A 17,314-nucleotide genomic window follows, 5' to 3' on the forward strand; every position below is an offset into this window, starting at 1 on the left:
CGGGTCAAGGTAGGTCGGAGCCCTGGGGCCAACTAGGCGTCCCTGGTATCGACTGGCTGGGTATAGGCCTGAAGACAGGACAACACACGCTCCTCCTCTCTCATGTGACAGGCCTTCAAATACTGGAAGGCAGTCCTCAGGTTCTCTCGGCTCCAGGCCACCTCACTTCACATTATTCATATACCCACCACCAGCGTCTAGATGCTTCCAAGTTCGCCAGTACTCCTCTTAGAAAATCAGGTCCAGAACTGAGTCCAAATCCTCCAGGGTTGACCTGACAGGTAAAGAATAGAGTGGGATGATTGTTTCTACAGAACTAGGCTCTGTACTTTGCTTCATATAACTTTCATTTATGTTAGCTTTTAGAACATTTTATAATATTCATTGGCCCATATAATGTTACAGATAATTAAGCTCCTTTATGTTTTTACTCAGGAGCATTAGCCAAGGAAAGTCCCCCATGTTACATTTGTGGATTTGATTTCTTTAAACGCAAGTATTAGACTTTAGATGATTCCTTGTTAAACTTTGTTCTTGTTTATTCATTTATTAACCCATTCAACAAATACTAAGTGCCAACCATCATTCTGTCTTCCCTAGATATATTTTTCTTAATCCACAGAGAAAATGCATCATGAAAAGAATCCACAAATTCTTTCTCTCTTTGAAAAAACAGAAAATTGTTCTGTAATATTTCTGAGATAACAGTTTAGAAACAAGACTGCATAGCCACAGGTCTCCACTGCTGTGAATGAGTGCAGCTGAACTTTCTTAATTTGACTTCTGATCTAACTTAATAGAGGAGTTAATTTCTACCTGCTAGGTCCCTTGATGGCAAATATTGTTTTTTTTTTTTTTAAAAAAGATTTTACTTATTTATTTTCAGAGAGGGGACGGAAGATTTTCAGAGAGAAGGGGAAGGAGGGAGAAAGAGAAGGAGAGAAGCGTAGACCAGTTGCTTCTCTCATGCCCCGAACTGGGGACCGCAACCCAGGCATGTGCCCTGATCGGGAATTGAACCGGCGACTTTTTAGTTAGCAGGCCAGTGCTCAATCCACTGAGCCACACCAGCCAGGACATCTAACAGTTCCTTTACAGAGTTTCTCAGGGTTGACATTGGTAATTATACAAGCTTTGAAATATTTGAATTCTATAGCTTAATTGAGTATGGGGTAAGTTATTTCTGTATTTTTTCATGCAAGAGCAGAGGCAGTTTCTCAGGAAAGCCTCTCTAACCTTCCAGAGTGGGTCAAATCCCCTGATTTTTGGCTCTCATCGCATCGCACACTTCTCCTTTGTCACATGTATTGCAACTGTAATTTTGCAATTATTTATGATTACTTGATTACTGTTGGCTCTACGAGACTGTCCTTTCCATGAGGACAGGAGTCACATGTGTCTTATTCTCCACCATATTCCCAGAGCTTCCTGTAAAGCCCAACATACAACAGGTGCTCAGCAAACACTCGTTGAACAGATGAGAGAACACACGGTTTGCTTGGCGCTCTCCATTTAGACAGACAGAATGCTGGTGTCAGAAAGGAAAGGACCCTAAAAGTCACTTGATGTAATTTCCTATGTGTTGCTGGAATCGTAGGTGACCAGTCAGTGCTCTTCTGCTTAAATACCCACCCCAGTGGAGAATCCCCACCTCACCTCTTGCCGCCATTTGCAACTTTTGCGGGGACTCACCATCACTCACACTCCATGGTCCTGAGTTAGGGACCCAAGGTCTTTGTGAGAAGAGATGAGCTTTTATAAAAGAAAAAGGAAAGTTTACTTTCGAAGAGGTGCAGAGGAGTCAGACTTTAGGAAAACTAGCTCACCAAATAAAACAAACCACTAGCATTTAAAAGCCAAGCCACAATATTACTAATGTTACCAACTACACATTAGTCTATTTGTGTTGGAGAAACAGCAGCTATGTCAGAGGCTGGGACACTTCCTCTGACATCAGCATTACAAATGCTGGGCATAAAGGTGTTTTTTTGTTAAGGACTCAGATATGTGCACTGGAACTAGACAGCGTGAACCTGTTATTTTTGGTTGATCTCCTGGTGCAAAGTTATTTTCTCCCCAACTGTAGATGATGATGTACATGTTTATACACAATGGCAGAGGTCAGAGTATCCAGTTCTGTCTCACCTTGAACTTATTGGGAAATTGGGAAGGAAATAGAAAGTGAAGTCATAGAATAGAAGAATAGAATAGAATAGAATAGAATAGAATAGAATAGAATATCACTACTTTTGAAACTCTTCTTCAGGAAAATTCTGCCTTGGGAAAAAAGGACAGGAAACCAGGTTGAAGATCAACTTGATATCATATGGAAATATGCAGGTAACTCATGATCTGGTCAGGTCTAGAGGTTAGCAACATTTTTTCCCTGCCCCATCTTTAAAAGGTTCCAGTGATGATGCTTCACATAGGAGCAATAACTTGATGAAGGGCAGCAATCATGCTTTGCAAATTTCTTTTAATTTTAACCTCTATAAAAAGACCTTCATGTTTGTACCTCTTTTCATCATTCCGTTGCTCAAATGGTTATTAAGCTTCGACTGTATCCCAGATGCTGGGTTATGCACTAGGGACACAATGTTGTCCTTATGAACGGCTCTGTAAAAGCCCATATTTGGGGAGGAAGTCAGAACCTGGCTAGGTTATTAAAAGTGTGCAAAGTGATAGGAGGCAAAGTACAGGGTGCTCTGAGAGCTTTATATTCAGGGCACCTAACTTGTTTCTGTGGGGTAGAGGGTCAGATTTCCTACCTAGTTCTCTGCCCATTCTAATTTGCATATCTCTTAAGTACATTTTCTTGTAGGTAAAACCCCCATCTCTGGAGATTTCCCAGAGAGAATACCCCAGTAGAACGAGGCTAATACCATAATTATAACGAACTCAGTTAAACTGTTACCCGCACGTCTGTCTCCCCCACCTGGATGTCTGTGCTCATCTGTGAAGACAGGGAATATGTCTTACCAGTCTCAGTATTGTCTCATGTGCTTGGAACGTGGAAGGCACTAGTTCATATTTGTTAAGTATATGATGGAGTTTGGGTTAAGACACTTCCTGTTCGTCAGACGCTTACTACCTTTCTTCAAAGGAAACAGATTTCCTGGGGCAGTCCCGAGACAGTGCAGGATCCATTGCTAAGTGGAAAGTCTGGGGGTGGCTACAGGGAGAGCCCCTGAGGGCTGGGGTGATCTGGAAAAGGCTTCCTGAGGAGCTTACCTGGCCTTTCAGAGTGAAGTCCTTTGTGCCGCGAAAACCAAAGAAGACAGGACTGTGGGCCCAGCAGGTCTACTGACCCTCTCTGCCAGTCAGCTGGGGTCTGAGCATCCTTTGGGTACAACCTTACTGATAACTGACTGTATGCAAGGCACCAGCCAGGAACCAACTCATAGTCTGGGGTGGGGTAAGAAGACACAGGCTGTGATAGAATATGGGTAAGCGCAAAGGGTGAGAAGCAAGGCATCTTGCAGTTTAGAGTGACGTGTAAGGTAATTGGAGAAGATGTTAACCAGGTATATGTGGAGTAGAAATTTCCAGGCAGAGAGAACGGCAGGAGAGAGAGAAAGAGAGAGAGAGAGAGAGAGAGAGAGAGAGAGACTACAGTTTTCAGAGAAGTCTCTGTGGCATTTTTTAGCTGCCACATCCCCATCTGCAGACCTGTCACCTGGAGGGGCAAGAGCCGAGTCCCTCCTGAGATACCCAGACTTGTCAATGGAACCTAATCCCCAAACCCTTAGCTCTTGGCTCCCTCAGCAGGGGTTGACATTTTTGTTGGCTGAGACCCAGAGTATGCCCTGATGGAGCCGAGTTTATACTTATCACAAGGTGCTGATTAGGCCGAAGTAAAGTGACAGGTGGTCGAAGATGCTGAACGAGCAGAATTCCCATGTGCTCAGTTGGTCCCGGGGCTGGACCAAGGATGAAGAAAACTATGCAAAACCCGCAGCCACCTTCATGTGTGCCGGGACCAGTGGCGCTGCTGACAGTGCTCTCCCTTTTCCACAGTTCAGTCAGCCTGGCTGCGTTTACTTTTTTTTTTAGTTAAAAAGAGTGTATCAGTAATTCACACTTATAATAGGAAAATTAGATAAGGAAGAAGAGAGAAAAAAAAAAACATTGCAATCCCACTGCCCAGAGAAAAGAACATGTTGGATTGTATGCTTTCATTTTCTTCCCCAGTATGTACAGTTAAAGAACATTATTTTGAAAACTTAATCAGGCAGCAGAAAACTTAAATTTTTCCTAAGAGTTTTTTTATTTGTTCCCTTAATCATAATGGTATCTTGCATTTATATAGTACTTAACAGTTAGCAAAATATTTCCACTCTCTATCAGAGTAATGTCTTGCAATGGTGTGAGGAAGGTGACTTTATCCCCATTATATAGTTGAAGAAACTGAGGCTCAGAAAAGTTAAGTGACTTGTCCAAATTTCAACAGCTTCTATATAACAGAATCTCAGAGTCAGGTTTTCTGACTCTTAAGTATAAAGCATCTCCCATTGAACTACAACTGTCACAATTGTAAAAATAATAATAGCTTTACAAACACACATGTCATTGCCATTTTTTTCACTAGTAACTTGCCATCATTCATGTGAACCCTAAAGAAAATGAAATTTACCCAGACTTCCTGAGTATTAGTCAGAGTTAGAGTTTTGATACATCCAAAGTGGTTAGTGAGATTAATCACAATATCCAAGAGACCGAGGATCGTGCAAATGGACTAGAATGTTTGTTTATGTTATCCAAAGCAGATGTTTTATTTATAATATTAGGCATGTGATTGAATTATCTTCAAGTAACTTGGCCAGAGTTGGGTATGATTTTTAGATTTTATTTTTATTTTCACATAAAAGAAAGCTATATTCTTTATTCAGAGCAGGAAAAGCACAAAGGGACGTTGTCCCTATACTTTTGGTCTAGCCTAAAACAAAACAAAACAAAAAAAAGGAAGGAAGGAAGAAAAAAAACTCAAGAGTGCACAGACAAGTAATTTCAGCCTGTATGCTTCTGTGATGATTCTCAGTGTAATGGGGAAGCTGCCAACGTCTTGCTTCCCAGGATGAACTATTGCCAAAACATATTATCATTTGCAAAATCTCGAAGAGTCAGTGAGCTAATTTTTTCCTCCTTGAAATAGCAGTAAAGGCAAATAAAAATCCATAGATAATAAAATTAGGTAAGCATTTCCAAAATATGTTGTATAAAGCACTAAAAGTCTTGCCTACTATCTCTAGTTTTGCCAGCATTCAGGTTTTAAGAACTGTTATTTCTAAAAGCAGTAACTTATTAAAGAGAAAATCTTTTGAAAGACGGTGTGTGTTTTTATGAAGCAAAAGAGAGAAAAAATGTTGGAGTAGATTAATTCATGGATTAGCTTATTCATGTACTTCTTCGCAATTAGCTATTCATATCATATTCCATGTGCTACGTTAATTAGCAGACTTATTTACAAGGATAAAAATAAGAGATGCTTCCAAGAAATATGTGGCTGGTGGGGTGAAAGGCTCATAAATAAATGATTAAGGCTCAAGGAGGATTGAGCTTTATCAGGTACTTTGAGTAGGTCACTATGGGAGAAAAGAGAGGAAAGTAGCTCATAACTGCCTAGGGAAACTGGAAGCTAGTGGTAGAGATAAGAGGATACTTGAGCTGGGTGTAAAAGGCTTAAGAGGAGAAGGATGCCTACTACCTAGCCTGCATTGTACTAGATATTTTGACAATTCTAAGAGAAGTAAGACCCAGTGGGTAGTTAAGAAAGGCAGACAGGCACCAAAATAATTCAAGGCATGATAATATGCAAAGGTGTATTAGAAAGAGATTGTATGGAGTCTTATTCAGATTCAGAAAGTGGAGTTCAACATTGTCTGCTATTTTTTTTTTAGAATAAGGACGTTAATGGCAAAAAATGAGAGTTCTGTTCCACATTAGGCTCTTGGTGAAGGGTCTCCATGCATATAGGCACATCTAAAGGAGTTGATTTGTTATTTTGGGTAAAGATTTTAGCAAGGAACTTAGCAGGAGATAGATGTGCCATCGTTTATTTAACCAAATACATATTGATTGAAGAAAGATGTCTTAAAATTGGAGTAGCTGGATCCACGAGTAGGTCCATTTTTAAGGCTTTAATAATTTTTGCCAGAACGCTCTCTGGAAGGACTGTACCCCTCCCAGCAGCAGCATGTGGGAATCCCATTTTTTCTCTTACTCCTCCCCTGATACTAGGTGTTCTCATTTTTAAATCTGTGGCCATTTGTCAAGCAAGTAGCAGTTTCTTATTGTGGTTTTAACTTTATCTTCTCAAAAACAATGCCAGATTTTTATTATATTAATTGGGAACCCTGCATTTTTTTCTTTAGTGAATTGCATATTTATATCCTTGGCCTGTTTTTCTACTGAGGTTTCACTTTTTTCTAGTTAATATATAAGAATTTTTTTTAATATACTGAGTATATTAAACATCTACTTTATATTGCAAATGTGTTTTTAAAGTTTGCAAATGATCTTTTAATTTTACCTATAGTAGTTTTGCTAATAGAAATGCTAATTTTTAAGAAGACAAACATATTGGTTTTTTTCCTTTGTGAATTCTGAATTTGTATGTCTTAATCACATTCAAGATTTTAAAAAAGCTTTTTATATATATTTTTAGTATTTAAAGTTTTCCAGTTTTTACATTTGAATATGTCATCTATCTAGACTTCTTTTTTAAATTTGGTATGGTGTTTTATAGAGAAAAAAAACTTGAATTTTTTCCCAGCTATTTAGCTAATTAATCAGATACTATTTAAAAAGCGATCCCTTCTTTTCCTACAGCCTTGAAAGCAGCCCCTTTTTCATGTAGCCAAGTCTCACGTAGGTTCAGTTCTCTTTATGGGTTCTATGTTTTGTTCCATCATACTACCAGATTATTTTAATTATTAAAATTTATAATGGTCCTATTCTCTGTTGTTTGTTTATTTAAGATTTATTTTTCCCCCACTCACATTAATATACTTTATCCTTGATATATCAAGTTGCACCAAATTATTCCACTGACATTTTAATTGGCATTTGCCTTAAAATTTTAAATTACTTTGGGAAGCATCAACTTCTTTTCAATATTACGTTGTTTTATTTAATGTGTGATGTACTCAAGTTCCTCAGAATGTTATGACTTCTTTGGCTGGATCTACATGTTCACTGTTGAGTTTATTTCCAAGTATTTTGGAGAAATCACATTTCTCACAGCTGCTTGTTCTTCCCCCACCAGGCTCTGACCACATCCGTGAGAAAGATGGACTCTGGGCTGTCCTTGCTTGGCTGTCCATTCTAGCCACCCGCAAACAGAGTGTGGAGGACATTCTTAAAGATCACTGGCAAAAGTACGGCCGAAATTTCTTCACTAGGTAAGCCCCAGCCTGGCTAGAGTATGAGGGAGGGCGGGGAAATGGGCAGAGAGAGTTCTCGTGCATACAAATTCTTTCCTGTCTTAACTGACAATAAAACTCTGGTTCATCCAGCCTCTGCCAAGTGGGGATTTTTAAAATAATCGAGTCAGGGTCAAGATGAAGTCAGCTTTTGTGTCTTCCATAAAGAACGAGGCTTACAAAATTTAGTTAATGTTAATCAAAAGAATAAATGTTTTTTAGGCCTTTTAAATGTGCCTATTAGGTGGACATGATAACAGCGTTGGATTTAAATTCAGAAAAATGGATTCAAATTTTATTTTTGCCCCTTAGTAGATTAGGAAGTCATTTAACCTCTCTGTATTCAGTTTTCTCATTTGTAGAAATGGGAATAATAGTCCATCTATTGAGTGAATTAAATGAAATATGAACCTGAAATCTTTTATAAACTCTGAGGCACTAAAAGTATGGAAACTTTTTTCTGAAATTACAGAAACGACTATGCTTAGTCCAGATGAACTTTTCTGACTTCTTCACATAGTTCCCCAAAGGCTGTATACTTGTCAATAATTCATTCACTGATTCAACAAATATTGACTGTGTACCTGTTTTCTACTAGGGACTGGGGAATCAGCAGTGAACAAAATATGTCTAACACTTAATGATTCTTCTTTACCATGCATACTTCTACGTTTTTAAAGCATTCACTTTCATTTTTACCAGTAGTGCTTTTCATTAATTTCAATTCACCTTTTCTGCAATAAGTATAAAAATCTAAGAAAATTTGTCCTGGACCTCAGGATTCTAATTATGGAAAGGAAATAGGAGCAAAAAGATATTAGGTAAATTGTTTATCTGTAAAAACTCTATAGTTGTAATTTCTCTGGACCTCAGTTGCCTTTTCTGTAGAATAGGTGAGTTAAACTAGGGAACTGAAAAAAAATATATCACAGATTTAATAGTCCATGATCTCTGGGTAGTCAAGAAAGGATTCAGCCTTAGGCAACTTAGCCTCCTTAATCAGAATTCTTTCCTCAACTTTCGACAAGTCCATCGTTCTCTTCCTCCTTTGAGTTATTCTTTTGTGGAAGGTATAAGTAATAACTGCCACATGGTAGCCCTGGGAACCAACGCAAGAATCTCTACTTTAAGAACCAGAAAAACCTGGTAATTCAGAACAGCAGTCATGAACTCTCTAGAGTATAGAGAGTCATGAAAGCAGAACCACTTCTGTTTTTGTGCTTAGTGGTATCACCAACACCTAACTCATAGTTGACACTGCAAATGTGCTTTGAATAGACAAATAGATGAGTTAACAAGGAAACAGTTGCCAAGGTGGAATAATGTTAGGAAGGTTTGTTCAGAGAAAGGGTCACTCTTGAATAAGTTAAGCCTCCATCTAAAAACTATTTTAACAGTTTTTTATTAATTTCAGATAACTGCCAATAAGTTATTTGAACTTACTGCAGTTCAAATATTGCAATATTTGCAAGCAAGTATTGCAATAAATGTTGCAAATACGTTCTTAGAACCTACATTTATTGCTAGTTTATACTCCATTGTACCCTCTGTTGACTGAATGGAAGTGCTAGGCACGTTTGCATGCATTGCTTCATGTCGACCTCAAAACAGTTAATAAGGCAACTGAGATTCTGAGAGATGAAGCAACTTGCCCATAGTCAGTCGCACAGTTAGTAGGCAATAGAGGCTGGATTCATAGCTTGTTCTGTGTGATTCCAAAGTCCAGATTCTTTCCATTATACCCCTCTGTGCCTAGGATTTATAGAACATTTCCCCTGAACACCCAAAGGTCACAGATGTAAAGCACAAACACCTGGTTGTAATTTCTGGCTGTTTATCATTTTAACTGGTGGAAAGAACTGACTTCAAGATTAAGGGGACTGCTGTCCTTGATTCATAGAATCCTGGAGCCAGAATGGGTTGGCCTCCGTTCCCTGGTATTTCTCATGACTCAGAGGTGTCATGTTGCACATATCGTATTTGTTCCACTATTGCAAATAAATACAGACTCTGCTATCCTGAGCCTCTACAAAAAACCCTCTCTCAAGAGGGTGTGTCCCTCTATGTCAAGAAAAGCATCCAGGAGGAGTCTTTCCCCTCCTGAGAAAGAAGTCAAGAATAATTCTGGGAAGAAGAATAGCAGTCACAGAGTTCCATTTCTGATGCCTTTTTTCTTTTTCTTGTTCCTTTTGTAATTACACCAGGTCACCTCTGTCAGGGTGAACCCAAAGCAGTTTGGATTAAAATCACCTGTCACTGAAAGGACAGAGGTGTTTCAGATGTAAAGAGTTAGGGTTTGGCTCCTTCATCTGGTCATTGACAGCTTGGCCTTACTTAGGGAAACTCCTGTGGAGACTGGGACTCTCCTTAGCCAAAAGCTCAGCCGCCCCAGGCAGGTCCCCGCCTGGGAGCGCTGCCAGCACTTATCCTACAGAAGCTCAGGAGTCTGAAAGAGAAGTTGCCTGAGTCATGTGCTCCTTTATGCAGCGGTTCCCAAGAGATAACACTGCTTTTAATTCTACCTCCTCAGGATGTGATGGTTAAATGTTAGATAGTATCTCTGAAAAGCCTTTGAAGCTTCATAGGGCTTTATTCTGTAGAAAAGCCTAGACGGGATTTTTCTGCTTATTCAGAGTCTCTTAACCCATCCCTGAAATCCTCCAATCCCTTCCTTTTATCCCTGGCCTGCTCCATCCCCAGGGACTGACAGGCTCATCTTTTTGCCAGCTTCTTCTGAAGTTAGCTGGTTTTGGGAGAGGGCCAAACAAATGATGAACAAAGTGCTGATATGTGTTGGTGGGATCTGAAGTCAGCCTGTGGGTCTCAGCTCCGTGACTGCTTCCAGGTATGATTATGAGGAGGTGGAGGCCGAGGGCGCAAACAAAATGATGAAAGACTTGGAGGCCCTGATATCTGACCGCTCCTTTGTGGGGAAGCAGTTCTCTGTGGGTGACAAAGTTTACACCGTGGAGAAGGTTGATAACTTCGAATACAGTGATCCGGTGGACGGAAGCATTTCAAGAAATCAGGTAGGAGCAGATTTATGTGGGCATGGGAGAGATTCCTCAGAGCTTCCTCTCTGAAATCTCAAGGGAAAAAAAGAAAAAGGCTTTGTGGTCACTTCTGTCTTGCTGCCCTGCTTCTCTAGGGTAGCTGTTCTCAGCTGGCCTTCTGCTGAATCACACATGACTTGCACATGTACTCGTCGGGGAAGTGGTTTATGCCCTGATTCTTTGCGCTCCCCCACACCCTCATCCTGCAATTCTTAGCCTAGACTCGAGAGGGGTTTTTATACCCTCTCAGGGGTGTCCAACCCGCGGCCTGTGGGCTGCACGTGGCTCAGGACGTCTATGAATGCTGCCCAACACAAAATTGTAAATTCGCTTAAAACATGAGATTTTTTTGTATGATTACATATCACAGTGTATTTAATGTGTGGCCCAAAACAACTCTTTTTCTTCCAGTGTGGCCCAGAGATGCCAAAAGATTGGACACCCCTGCGTCATATGCAGGATGTGTGTTTGAGTGTGTAGGAAGGGGCCCCAGAATCTAAAAGAAAAAAAGAACCACTGCTTTAGGTATCAACCTCCCTCTTTTCTCTCAAAAGATTATAGCAGAAAGCCAGTGTGAGAATCATTATTATAGACAAATATATTCTAATTTCTAAAAAAAAAAAAAAAAAAATGATGAAAAGAAAAGAAAGAAAAAATAGCCCTGGCTGGGTGTTTTAGTTGGTTGGAGCATTGTACCATACACCAAAAGGTCGCAGGTTCGATTTGTGGTCAGGGCACATACCTAGGTTGTGGGTTCCACCCCTGTTTGGGGTGTGGATGGGAGTCAACCGATTGATGCTTCTCTGTCTCTTTCTTTCTGTTTCTCTCTTGCTCCCTGTCTCTTTTTCTCTCCCGCTTCTTCTTTCTCTAAAATCAATAAACATATCCAGGTGAGGATTAAAAAAAGAAGCAGCAGCAGAAATAGATAAGCCATTCACACACAGACAGTAACTGTTATTATCTGCAGCACGTGACTTACAGCCAACCCTAACATCACGGTTGAGGCTAAGCGCCTGGACCATGTCTGGATTGGGACGCGCTCTTAGGGTGACCAGGCTGCAGGCTGGGTCAGCCCTTCTCCACGCTTCTCACAAACATGTAGGGCCCGCGGTCCTCTCCCCTCTGGTTCTGTTGTTGTTATCACAGAATGGACCCATCTGTAATAATTTAGAAACAGATAATGAAGAGGAAGCTGCAGATTCTATTACAGCTTTCCAGTTTGCTTCTTCCTGATAGACCCAGATTTTTGGACTGGTCCTTCTCAAGGCATCTGACAGGCTTTGGAGGAACTGGGGTGCGGGGTTTATTTAAAATCCCTCTCTGGAGAGCAGGTCGTGGATGGGTCATTGTCACAAGGACCTTCAGTGCCTGGTGCTTCCCTTTCTCAAAATTCTAACACAGTGGCTTTTCTTCTTATGCCTTTTCACCATCTGTGAGAACTTTGAGTCCAGTATAGGAGATTGTAAATTATGTCTGAGATAATTAGAAAAAGAGAGGCCTGGGATGAAGGAGGGGGGTGGGCGTAGAAAAGGGGAGGGTGGGGCCCAGGGGATGGCAGAGCAGAACAGAGCAGACGTTTGTGCAGTAAGGCCTTCACAGAAGACCGGACATTTAGGACACGTACTCCCCAACCCTGCCCTGCCTCCAGTGGCTGCTGTGAGGGAGGAGGCCCGTGGAGGGGCACGGGAGGGGTGTCGCCGGGAGCACCGGCCCAGTGTCTGCGCTCTGTGAGGGAGAGGTCAGCGATTCCACGTGCCAGAATAAGAAAGTCTGAGCATTGATTGATTGATTTGAGAGAGAGGGAGGAAGGAAGAGACAGAGAGGGAAACATCAATTTGTTGTTCCACTCATTTATGCATTTATTGATTGATACTTGTATGTGCCCTGACTGGGGATTGAGCCCACAGCCTTGGCATCGGGACGATGCTCTAACCAAATGAGCTACTTGGCCAGGGCCAGAAAGTCTGAGTATCTAGAGGGAAGACCAGGTAAGAGGGAAAATCTTCTGAAGCAGATTTAGCAACTGCAATCAAGTACAGAGAATTTAGAAACTTCAAGTTGAAGCTGTGGGAGAAGGAGGCCAGTCCTGGTGCGTTTCCAGAAAGCAGGACTCGGTGAATGGGAATTAACTGTATCTTGCCATGATGACTGACTTGGGAATGTCCTCCGTGCATTTATCTGCTCTCTCCACTGCTGAATGGTAAACCCTGGATGGGGTTTGGTGACAAACAGCAGATGTGGGCGGTGTCTTTCCTTCTGGCCGGCCTCTGTACAAAGCTCTTCTCCTTATGGAAGAATTCATAAAGACTGGTAGGTCCTCCAGTAACTGTCTTGCCCAGCCTTCTCGCCTCAGGCTGTAGAATATCTGCCCAGAATTCCCCCAGCTTTCCCTCTGAAGCAAGAAGATTATTGAGGATGAGAGAAGTGGCCAGGGAGGAAAAGGAGAAGGCAGCAGAGAGAGGGGACTGGGAGTGGCATCGCACCCACGTGGGCCCACTTTTAGCCTGCAGGCACCGGTGGGAGATTGACCACTGGGTCCTGCTTTATAGATGGGGACTTGCTGGTCTCTGCCACTTGGGGCACGCTGCCTCCTGTCCTATTTTGGAGGCTCTCTTTCAGTGCTTTGCAAAGAGTTCTTCCTCTTGTCTGCCTGAAACTTCTTCTGTTCTGGTTTCAGCCCTTCCTGTCCACATGTCCGTCCTGGTCTGGGGATCAAATTTCTGCATCTAGTGGCTTATTTGTTTATTTACTTATTTATTTACTCTCAAGCTTTAAACTGGAATGCTTAGTCCACAAATCACAGCGAAGCAGGGAAGGGATCCCCCAGCCTCCTCAGGATCAAGCCTCCCGCCTGACCCTGCGAACACTTCTCCCCCATGAGCTCAGCCCCCGTTGCCTGGATGTGCTGACAGGGTGACTGAGGACAGACTCACAGGGCCCAGCCACTGCCATTTATCAAGACCTAAGTTCCCGATTGGTCAAGTATAGATGAAATCAGATCTCCAAATGGACCCCTTGTACTTTGCTAGCCTTTAGTCTCCCTTCCAGAGTATAAGGGGAAAATATCCCTGCTTATCTTTTCCAGGGCCTGCGGCTCATTTTTGCAGATGGTTCCCGCATCATCTTTCGACTGAGTGGCACTGGGAGTGCGGGGGCCACCATCCGACTGTATATCGACAGCTATGAGAAGGACATCGCCAAGATCTACCAGGACCCCCAGGTGATTCCAAAGCCCTGTACCCTGACTGGTTCTTTCAGTTGGAGGCGATGATAGTGGTTCCATAAAACCTGTGTTATTACAGCTCATTGCTCAAATCTTCAAACAGGCGTGCTCACTTTCCTGCCCGTCTCCTTCAGTACCCACTAATGCCGTAACAACACTAATAGCTAACAATTACCTAAGCGTTTTCTATTTGCCAAGCTCTGTTCCAAACCCATTATATGAATATACTCATTTCACTCACAAATGAGGTGGACGTTTTTGTTATCATCCCCATTGCAGAAGGAAACTGAGGACAGAAAGTTTAGCAGTAGTCAGTAGGCTTGCTGCCTGTTAAGTGGCAGATTCAGGATAGCTAATTTTTAAATCAGCCCCTTAGCTGGTGTTTGGGTCTGTCCCTGATCATTTGCCACTTTGCTTGGTCTGAGTACCTGCTCTGCAGAACACACTCTGCTTCTAGATTTGTGGTGAGGGAGAGAATTTCATGACCCAGCAAGAATGGCCTTTGTGGAAAAGTGAGTGGACTTGTAGACTGGTTGTTTGGGTTCCCAGTCCCATCAAAAGAGTCTCCAGAAGTATATCAGAGTATGGCGGGATCCTGGGAGGCAGGGACAGGACAGAGAACTTGGAGGACAAACACCCCAGGGGAGGAGCCAAGGGGAAGCAGTGACATGCACGGTCAAGTTTTCCCACATGCGCGCCTCGTCTTGGCAAATGCTCCCCAAGCATAGCGCCACCGCCTAGAATGTTTAGGAAGTGTTCTGAATTAGCCCGTTCTTGGCAATTCACAGCACACACCTCATCTGAAAGGCTCTGAGAAGACTTGCAGTAGAGACACCTGTTTAAATAGCATTCCCCACACTTATTTTTGCACAAAGCCTTTCTTCTTCTAACACCTAATTAAAACCCTGTGAAACTCACTTGAAAACCCCTGGCACAGTGGTTTTGAGCATACATTTCGGAGTTAGAGAGGTCTTGCTTTTAATTTTAATTCAATTTTTGCCACTTAGTTGTAATCATTCTAATATTCTGAGCCTTGGTTTCCTGGTCTGTAAAATGCCACAATACTGCCGACTTCACAGCATTGTTACAGAGATTTCAGGAGACAATGAATACAATGTTCTAAACACCGAGCCTGGCACACAGGATTAGTTTTTGAGAAAGAATGGCTCTTATAGTTTTTTTTTTTTTATTTATTTTTTTTTATGAAAACAGGGAGGTGAGAGGATACTTCACATTTTTTCCAATGGCCAGGCTCCAGCTTCAGTCATCGACAGATCTCTGTTATGTTGCAGGCATCCCTAAAACTTAAACGAAAGGCATTACTGTCTACATTGTAGACCTGCAGAATAATAGAGGAAGAGAAAAAGAAGGAAGGAATTGTGTTTCTTTGTCTTAATGCCTGGAACATGGTAGATGCAAAGAATGAGTGAAAGATAAGTTTCTTCTGGACCACAGTGCTGAGCAGGTGGGAGGGCCCTGCAGGGCGCAGGGTGCCCACAACGCCAGGTGCACCACCGTTCCGGCCGGGGCAGTGCCCGCCCTCACTCTGGAGCTGCTGGGCCACAGCCTCAGCACTTTGCTGGGACTGTTGGAGCCCCCAGGGGACATGGGAAGCAGTGTGGTCAGCATGTGGAGTTGGTACGCTCTGTTGGGAGAGATTTCAATGAGGGGAAAGCAACAATAGGCGGTAGAAAGTGCACTACTCCTGGCCCTGCCCTGGAGCCACTTGGTCAGAACACTTCCTTGGATATCCATGTCCTCATCTGTAAAACGGGCTGTTCAACTGGATAGGTAGTTTTCATTCTTTAAATTAAAAATATTTCTTTATTGAAGCAACAGGAGAATTTTTTTTCCTTAAGTGAGAGAAGGATGAGAGGGAAGTGTTACTGTCTTTTGAAAAGACCTGTTTGGGTTCAGTGTGGGGAAAAAACTTGGAGGATGCAGAAGTGGATCTGGAAGCACCGTTTTTCCAGGTTAAGGAAAGGACATTGATTTAGCGAAAGCTATGGCACTGGGATGGAGAGAAGCAGGTGCCGTTGAGAGAGATTTAGAAAGTAAGAAACAAAAACGCTTGCTGGTAGATTGGAAAGGGGTATGTGGGAGAGGAAGCATGAAGAACGACCCTTAGTTGTTTCTTTGCTTTATGTGATAGATCGTGGTGTTGATTCACTGCAACAGAGAATGCTGGTGGGGGAAAGAACATGTCTTTGTTTTTAGACTGGGAGAGTTTGGGGAGCCTTTGGGATATAGGCAGTCTGTTAGGTCGAGAGCTCAAGGCACAGTTAGGGCTGGAACTATGGATCTATGTCTAGAGAAAGTGATGGAAAATGCTCTTCCCTTTGTCTCTTTCTCAGGTCATGTTGGGCCCCCTTGTTTCCATTGCTCTGAAGGTCTCCCAGCTCCAGGAGAGGACAGGACGCAGCGCACCTACGGTCATCACCTAAGAAGACAGGCCAGATGCAGCACGTCTCTCCATGCCAGGGCCGTCCAAGTCAGCTGATTGAAGAGCATGGTTAGAAAAAACGTGTATTCACCCAGGCTTTTTAGGATTTGGTTTTCCACTAACCAGTTTTTGAGGAATGGTACGTTTGCAAAGTACTGCCAGTCGAGACACCCGTGGGAGCCATGTGGGAAAGAGGGGGAAAGGCCCAGGGATTTACGCTAATGTCAGTCCCTTTTCATGCCCTTTCCCACTGCTGCTGTGTAGGTGTTTGTCGCCTTAGTGCCAAGTTCTGTTTATACTACAATGTAACACACAGATTGAGCATCAGCTAATGAGGCCACTTTTCATCCTTAGGATGGGCCAGTGAAATGACAATGCACCTTTTTCCTCCTTGGTGACCCTTTCCCCCCATTTATTGTTTACATGGAATCCAGAGAATGCAATTTCTGGTGCCTTCTCTCCAATCAGCTCTTTTCTCAGAATGAGACGTACTTGTCTACAGATTTCTGCCTTGTTTTGCAACATAGTCCCATTCACACAAATACTTTGGGTTATTAAAGCAAAATAAGCTACTATTTCTTGATGTCTTTTTTTTCTTAACTATAAAATGCTTGTTTTATTTCAGAAAGAAAACAGCTTGGTTTTTGAGATGGAGGAGGGTATTGTATTTTTGTTTGTATGTCCTAGCTAGAAAAAAAACCAACACACAAAACACTTCTCCGTGCTAGGTTTAAAATCCTTACACTCAAGACTATAATTACAGATCTTAGCAGGGTCAACTAAGGCCTGGATCCTTCTGAGGAGAATAAAGTAAGCTTGACATGGTTAACTTGGAATGAGGGAAAGGAAGGTGGTTTTCAGGAGGCCTCAAATAGCAAAGCACTGCCATATGTCTTGCGGTGCTGAGATGCCATGATGCCTATTGAAGGGATGGAGGCAGAGCTCTCCAAATCTGAGAGCGAGATTATTGGCGTTTGTTTGCATGCTTTGAGCCCCCTGGCATCTGATTCATCTTAGAACATTCAATCCAAGAGTGTGTTATAAGTGGTTAAAAGCATAGGCTTGGGAGCAAACAGACCTGAGTTTGAATCCCACTTGAGTCACCTTTGAATATCATTCTCCTGCTCTTTAAAATGGGAAGGAAAATAGTTCCAACTCTATAGGGTCATTGAGA

General features: G+C 42.3%; 1 protein-coding gene across 2 annotated transcripts in view; it reads left to right on the forward strand.

Moving 5' to 3' along the window:
- Window positions 1-16,715, forward strand: part of PGM1 (phosphoglucomutase 1) — a 33,877-nt gene extending 17,162 nt beyond the window's left edge. The window contains exons 8-11 of one of the 2 annotated variants that reach the window (XM_054574181.1): window positions 7,265-7,400; window positions 10,267-10,450; window positions 13,560-13,694; window positions 16,052-16,715. In XM_054574181.1, the coding sequence (XP_054430156.1) occupies window positions 7,265-7,400; window positions 10,267-10,450; window positions 13,560-13,694; window positions 16,052-16,141 (545 nt within the window). In that variant the 3' untranslated portion in view covers window positions 16,142-16,715. Of the gene's footprint in view, window positions 1-7,261; window positions 7,401-10,266; window positions 10,451-13,559; window positions 13,695-16,051 lie in introns of both variants that reach the window. The other variant, XM_054574182.1, reaches the window with a different exon arrangement.
- Window positions 16,716-17,314: the final 599 nt, after the last annotated feature.

The sequence above is a fragment of the Pteronotus mesoamericanus genome, unplaced genomic scaffold, assembly GCF_021234165.1.
Source record: "Pteronotus mesoamericanus isolate MK-2021 breed Mesoamerican mustached bat unplaced genomic scaffold, CSHL_Meso_final contig_105, whole genome shotgun sequence".
Lineage (NCBI taxonomy): Eukaryota > Metazoa > Chordata > Mammalia > Chiroptera > Mormoopidae > Pteronotus > Pteronotus mesoamericanus.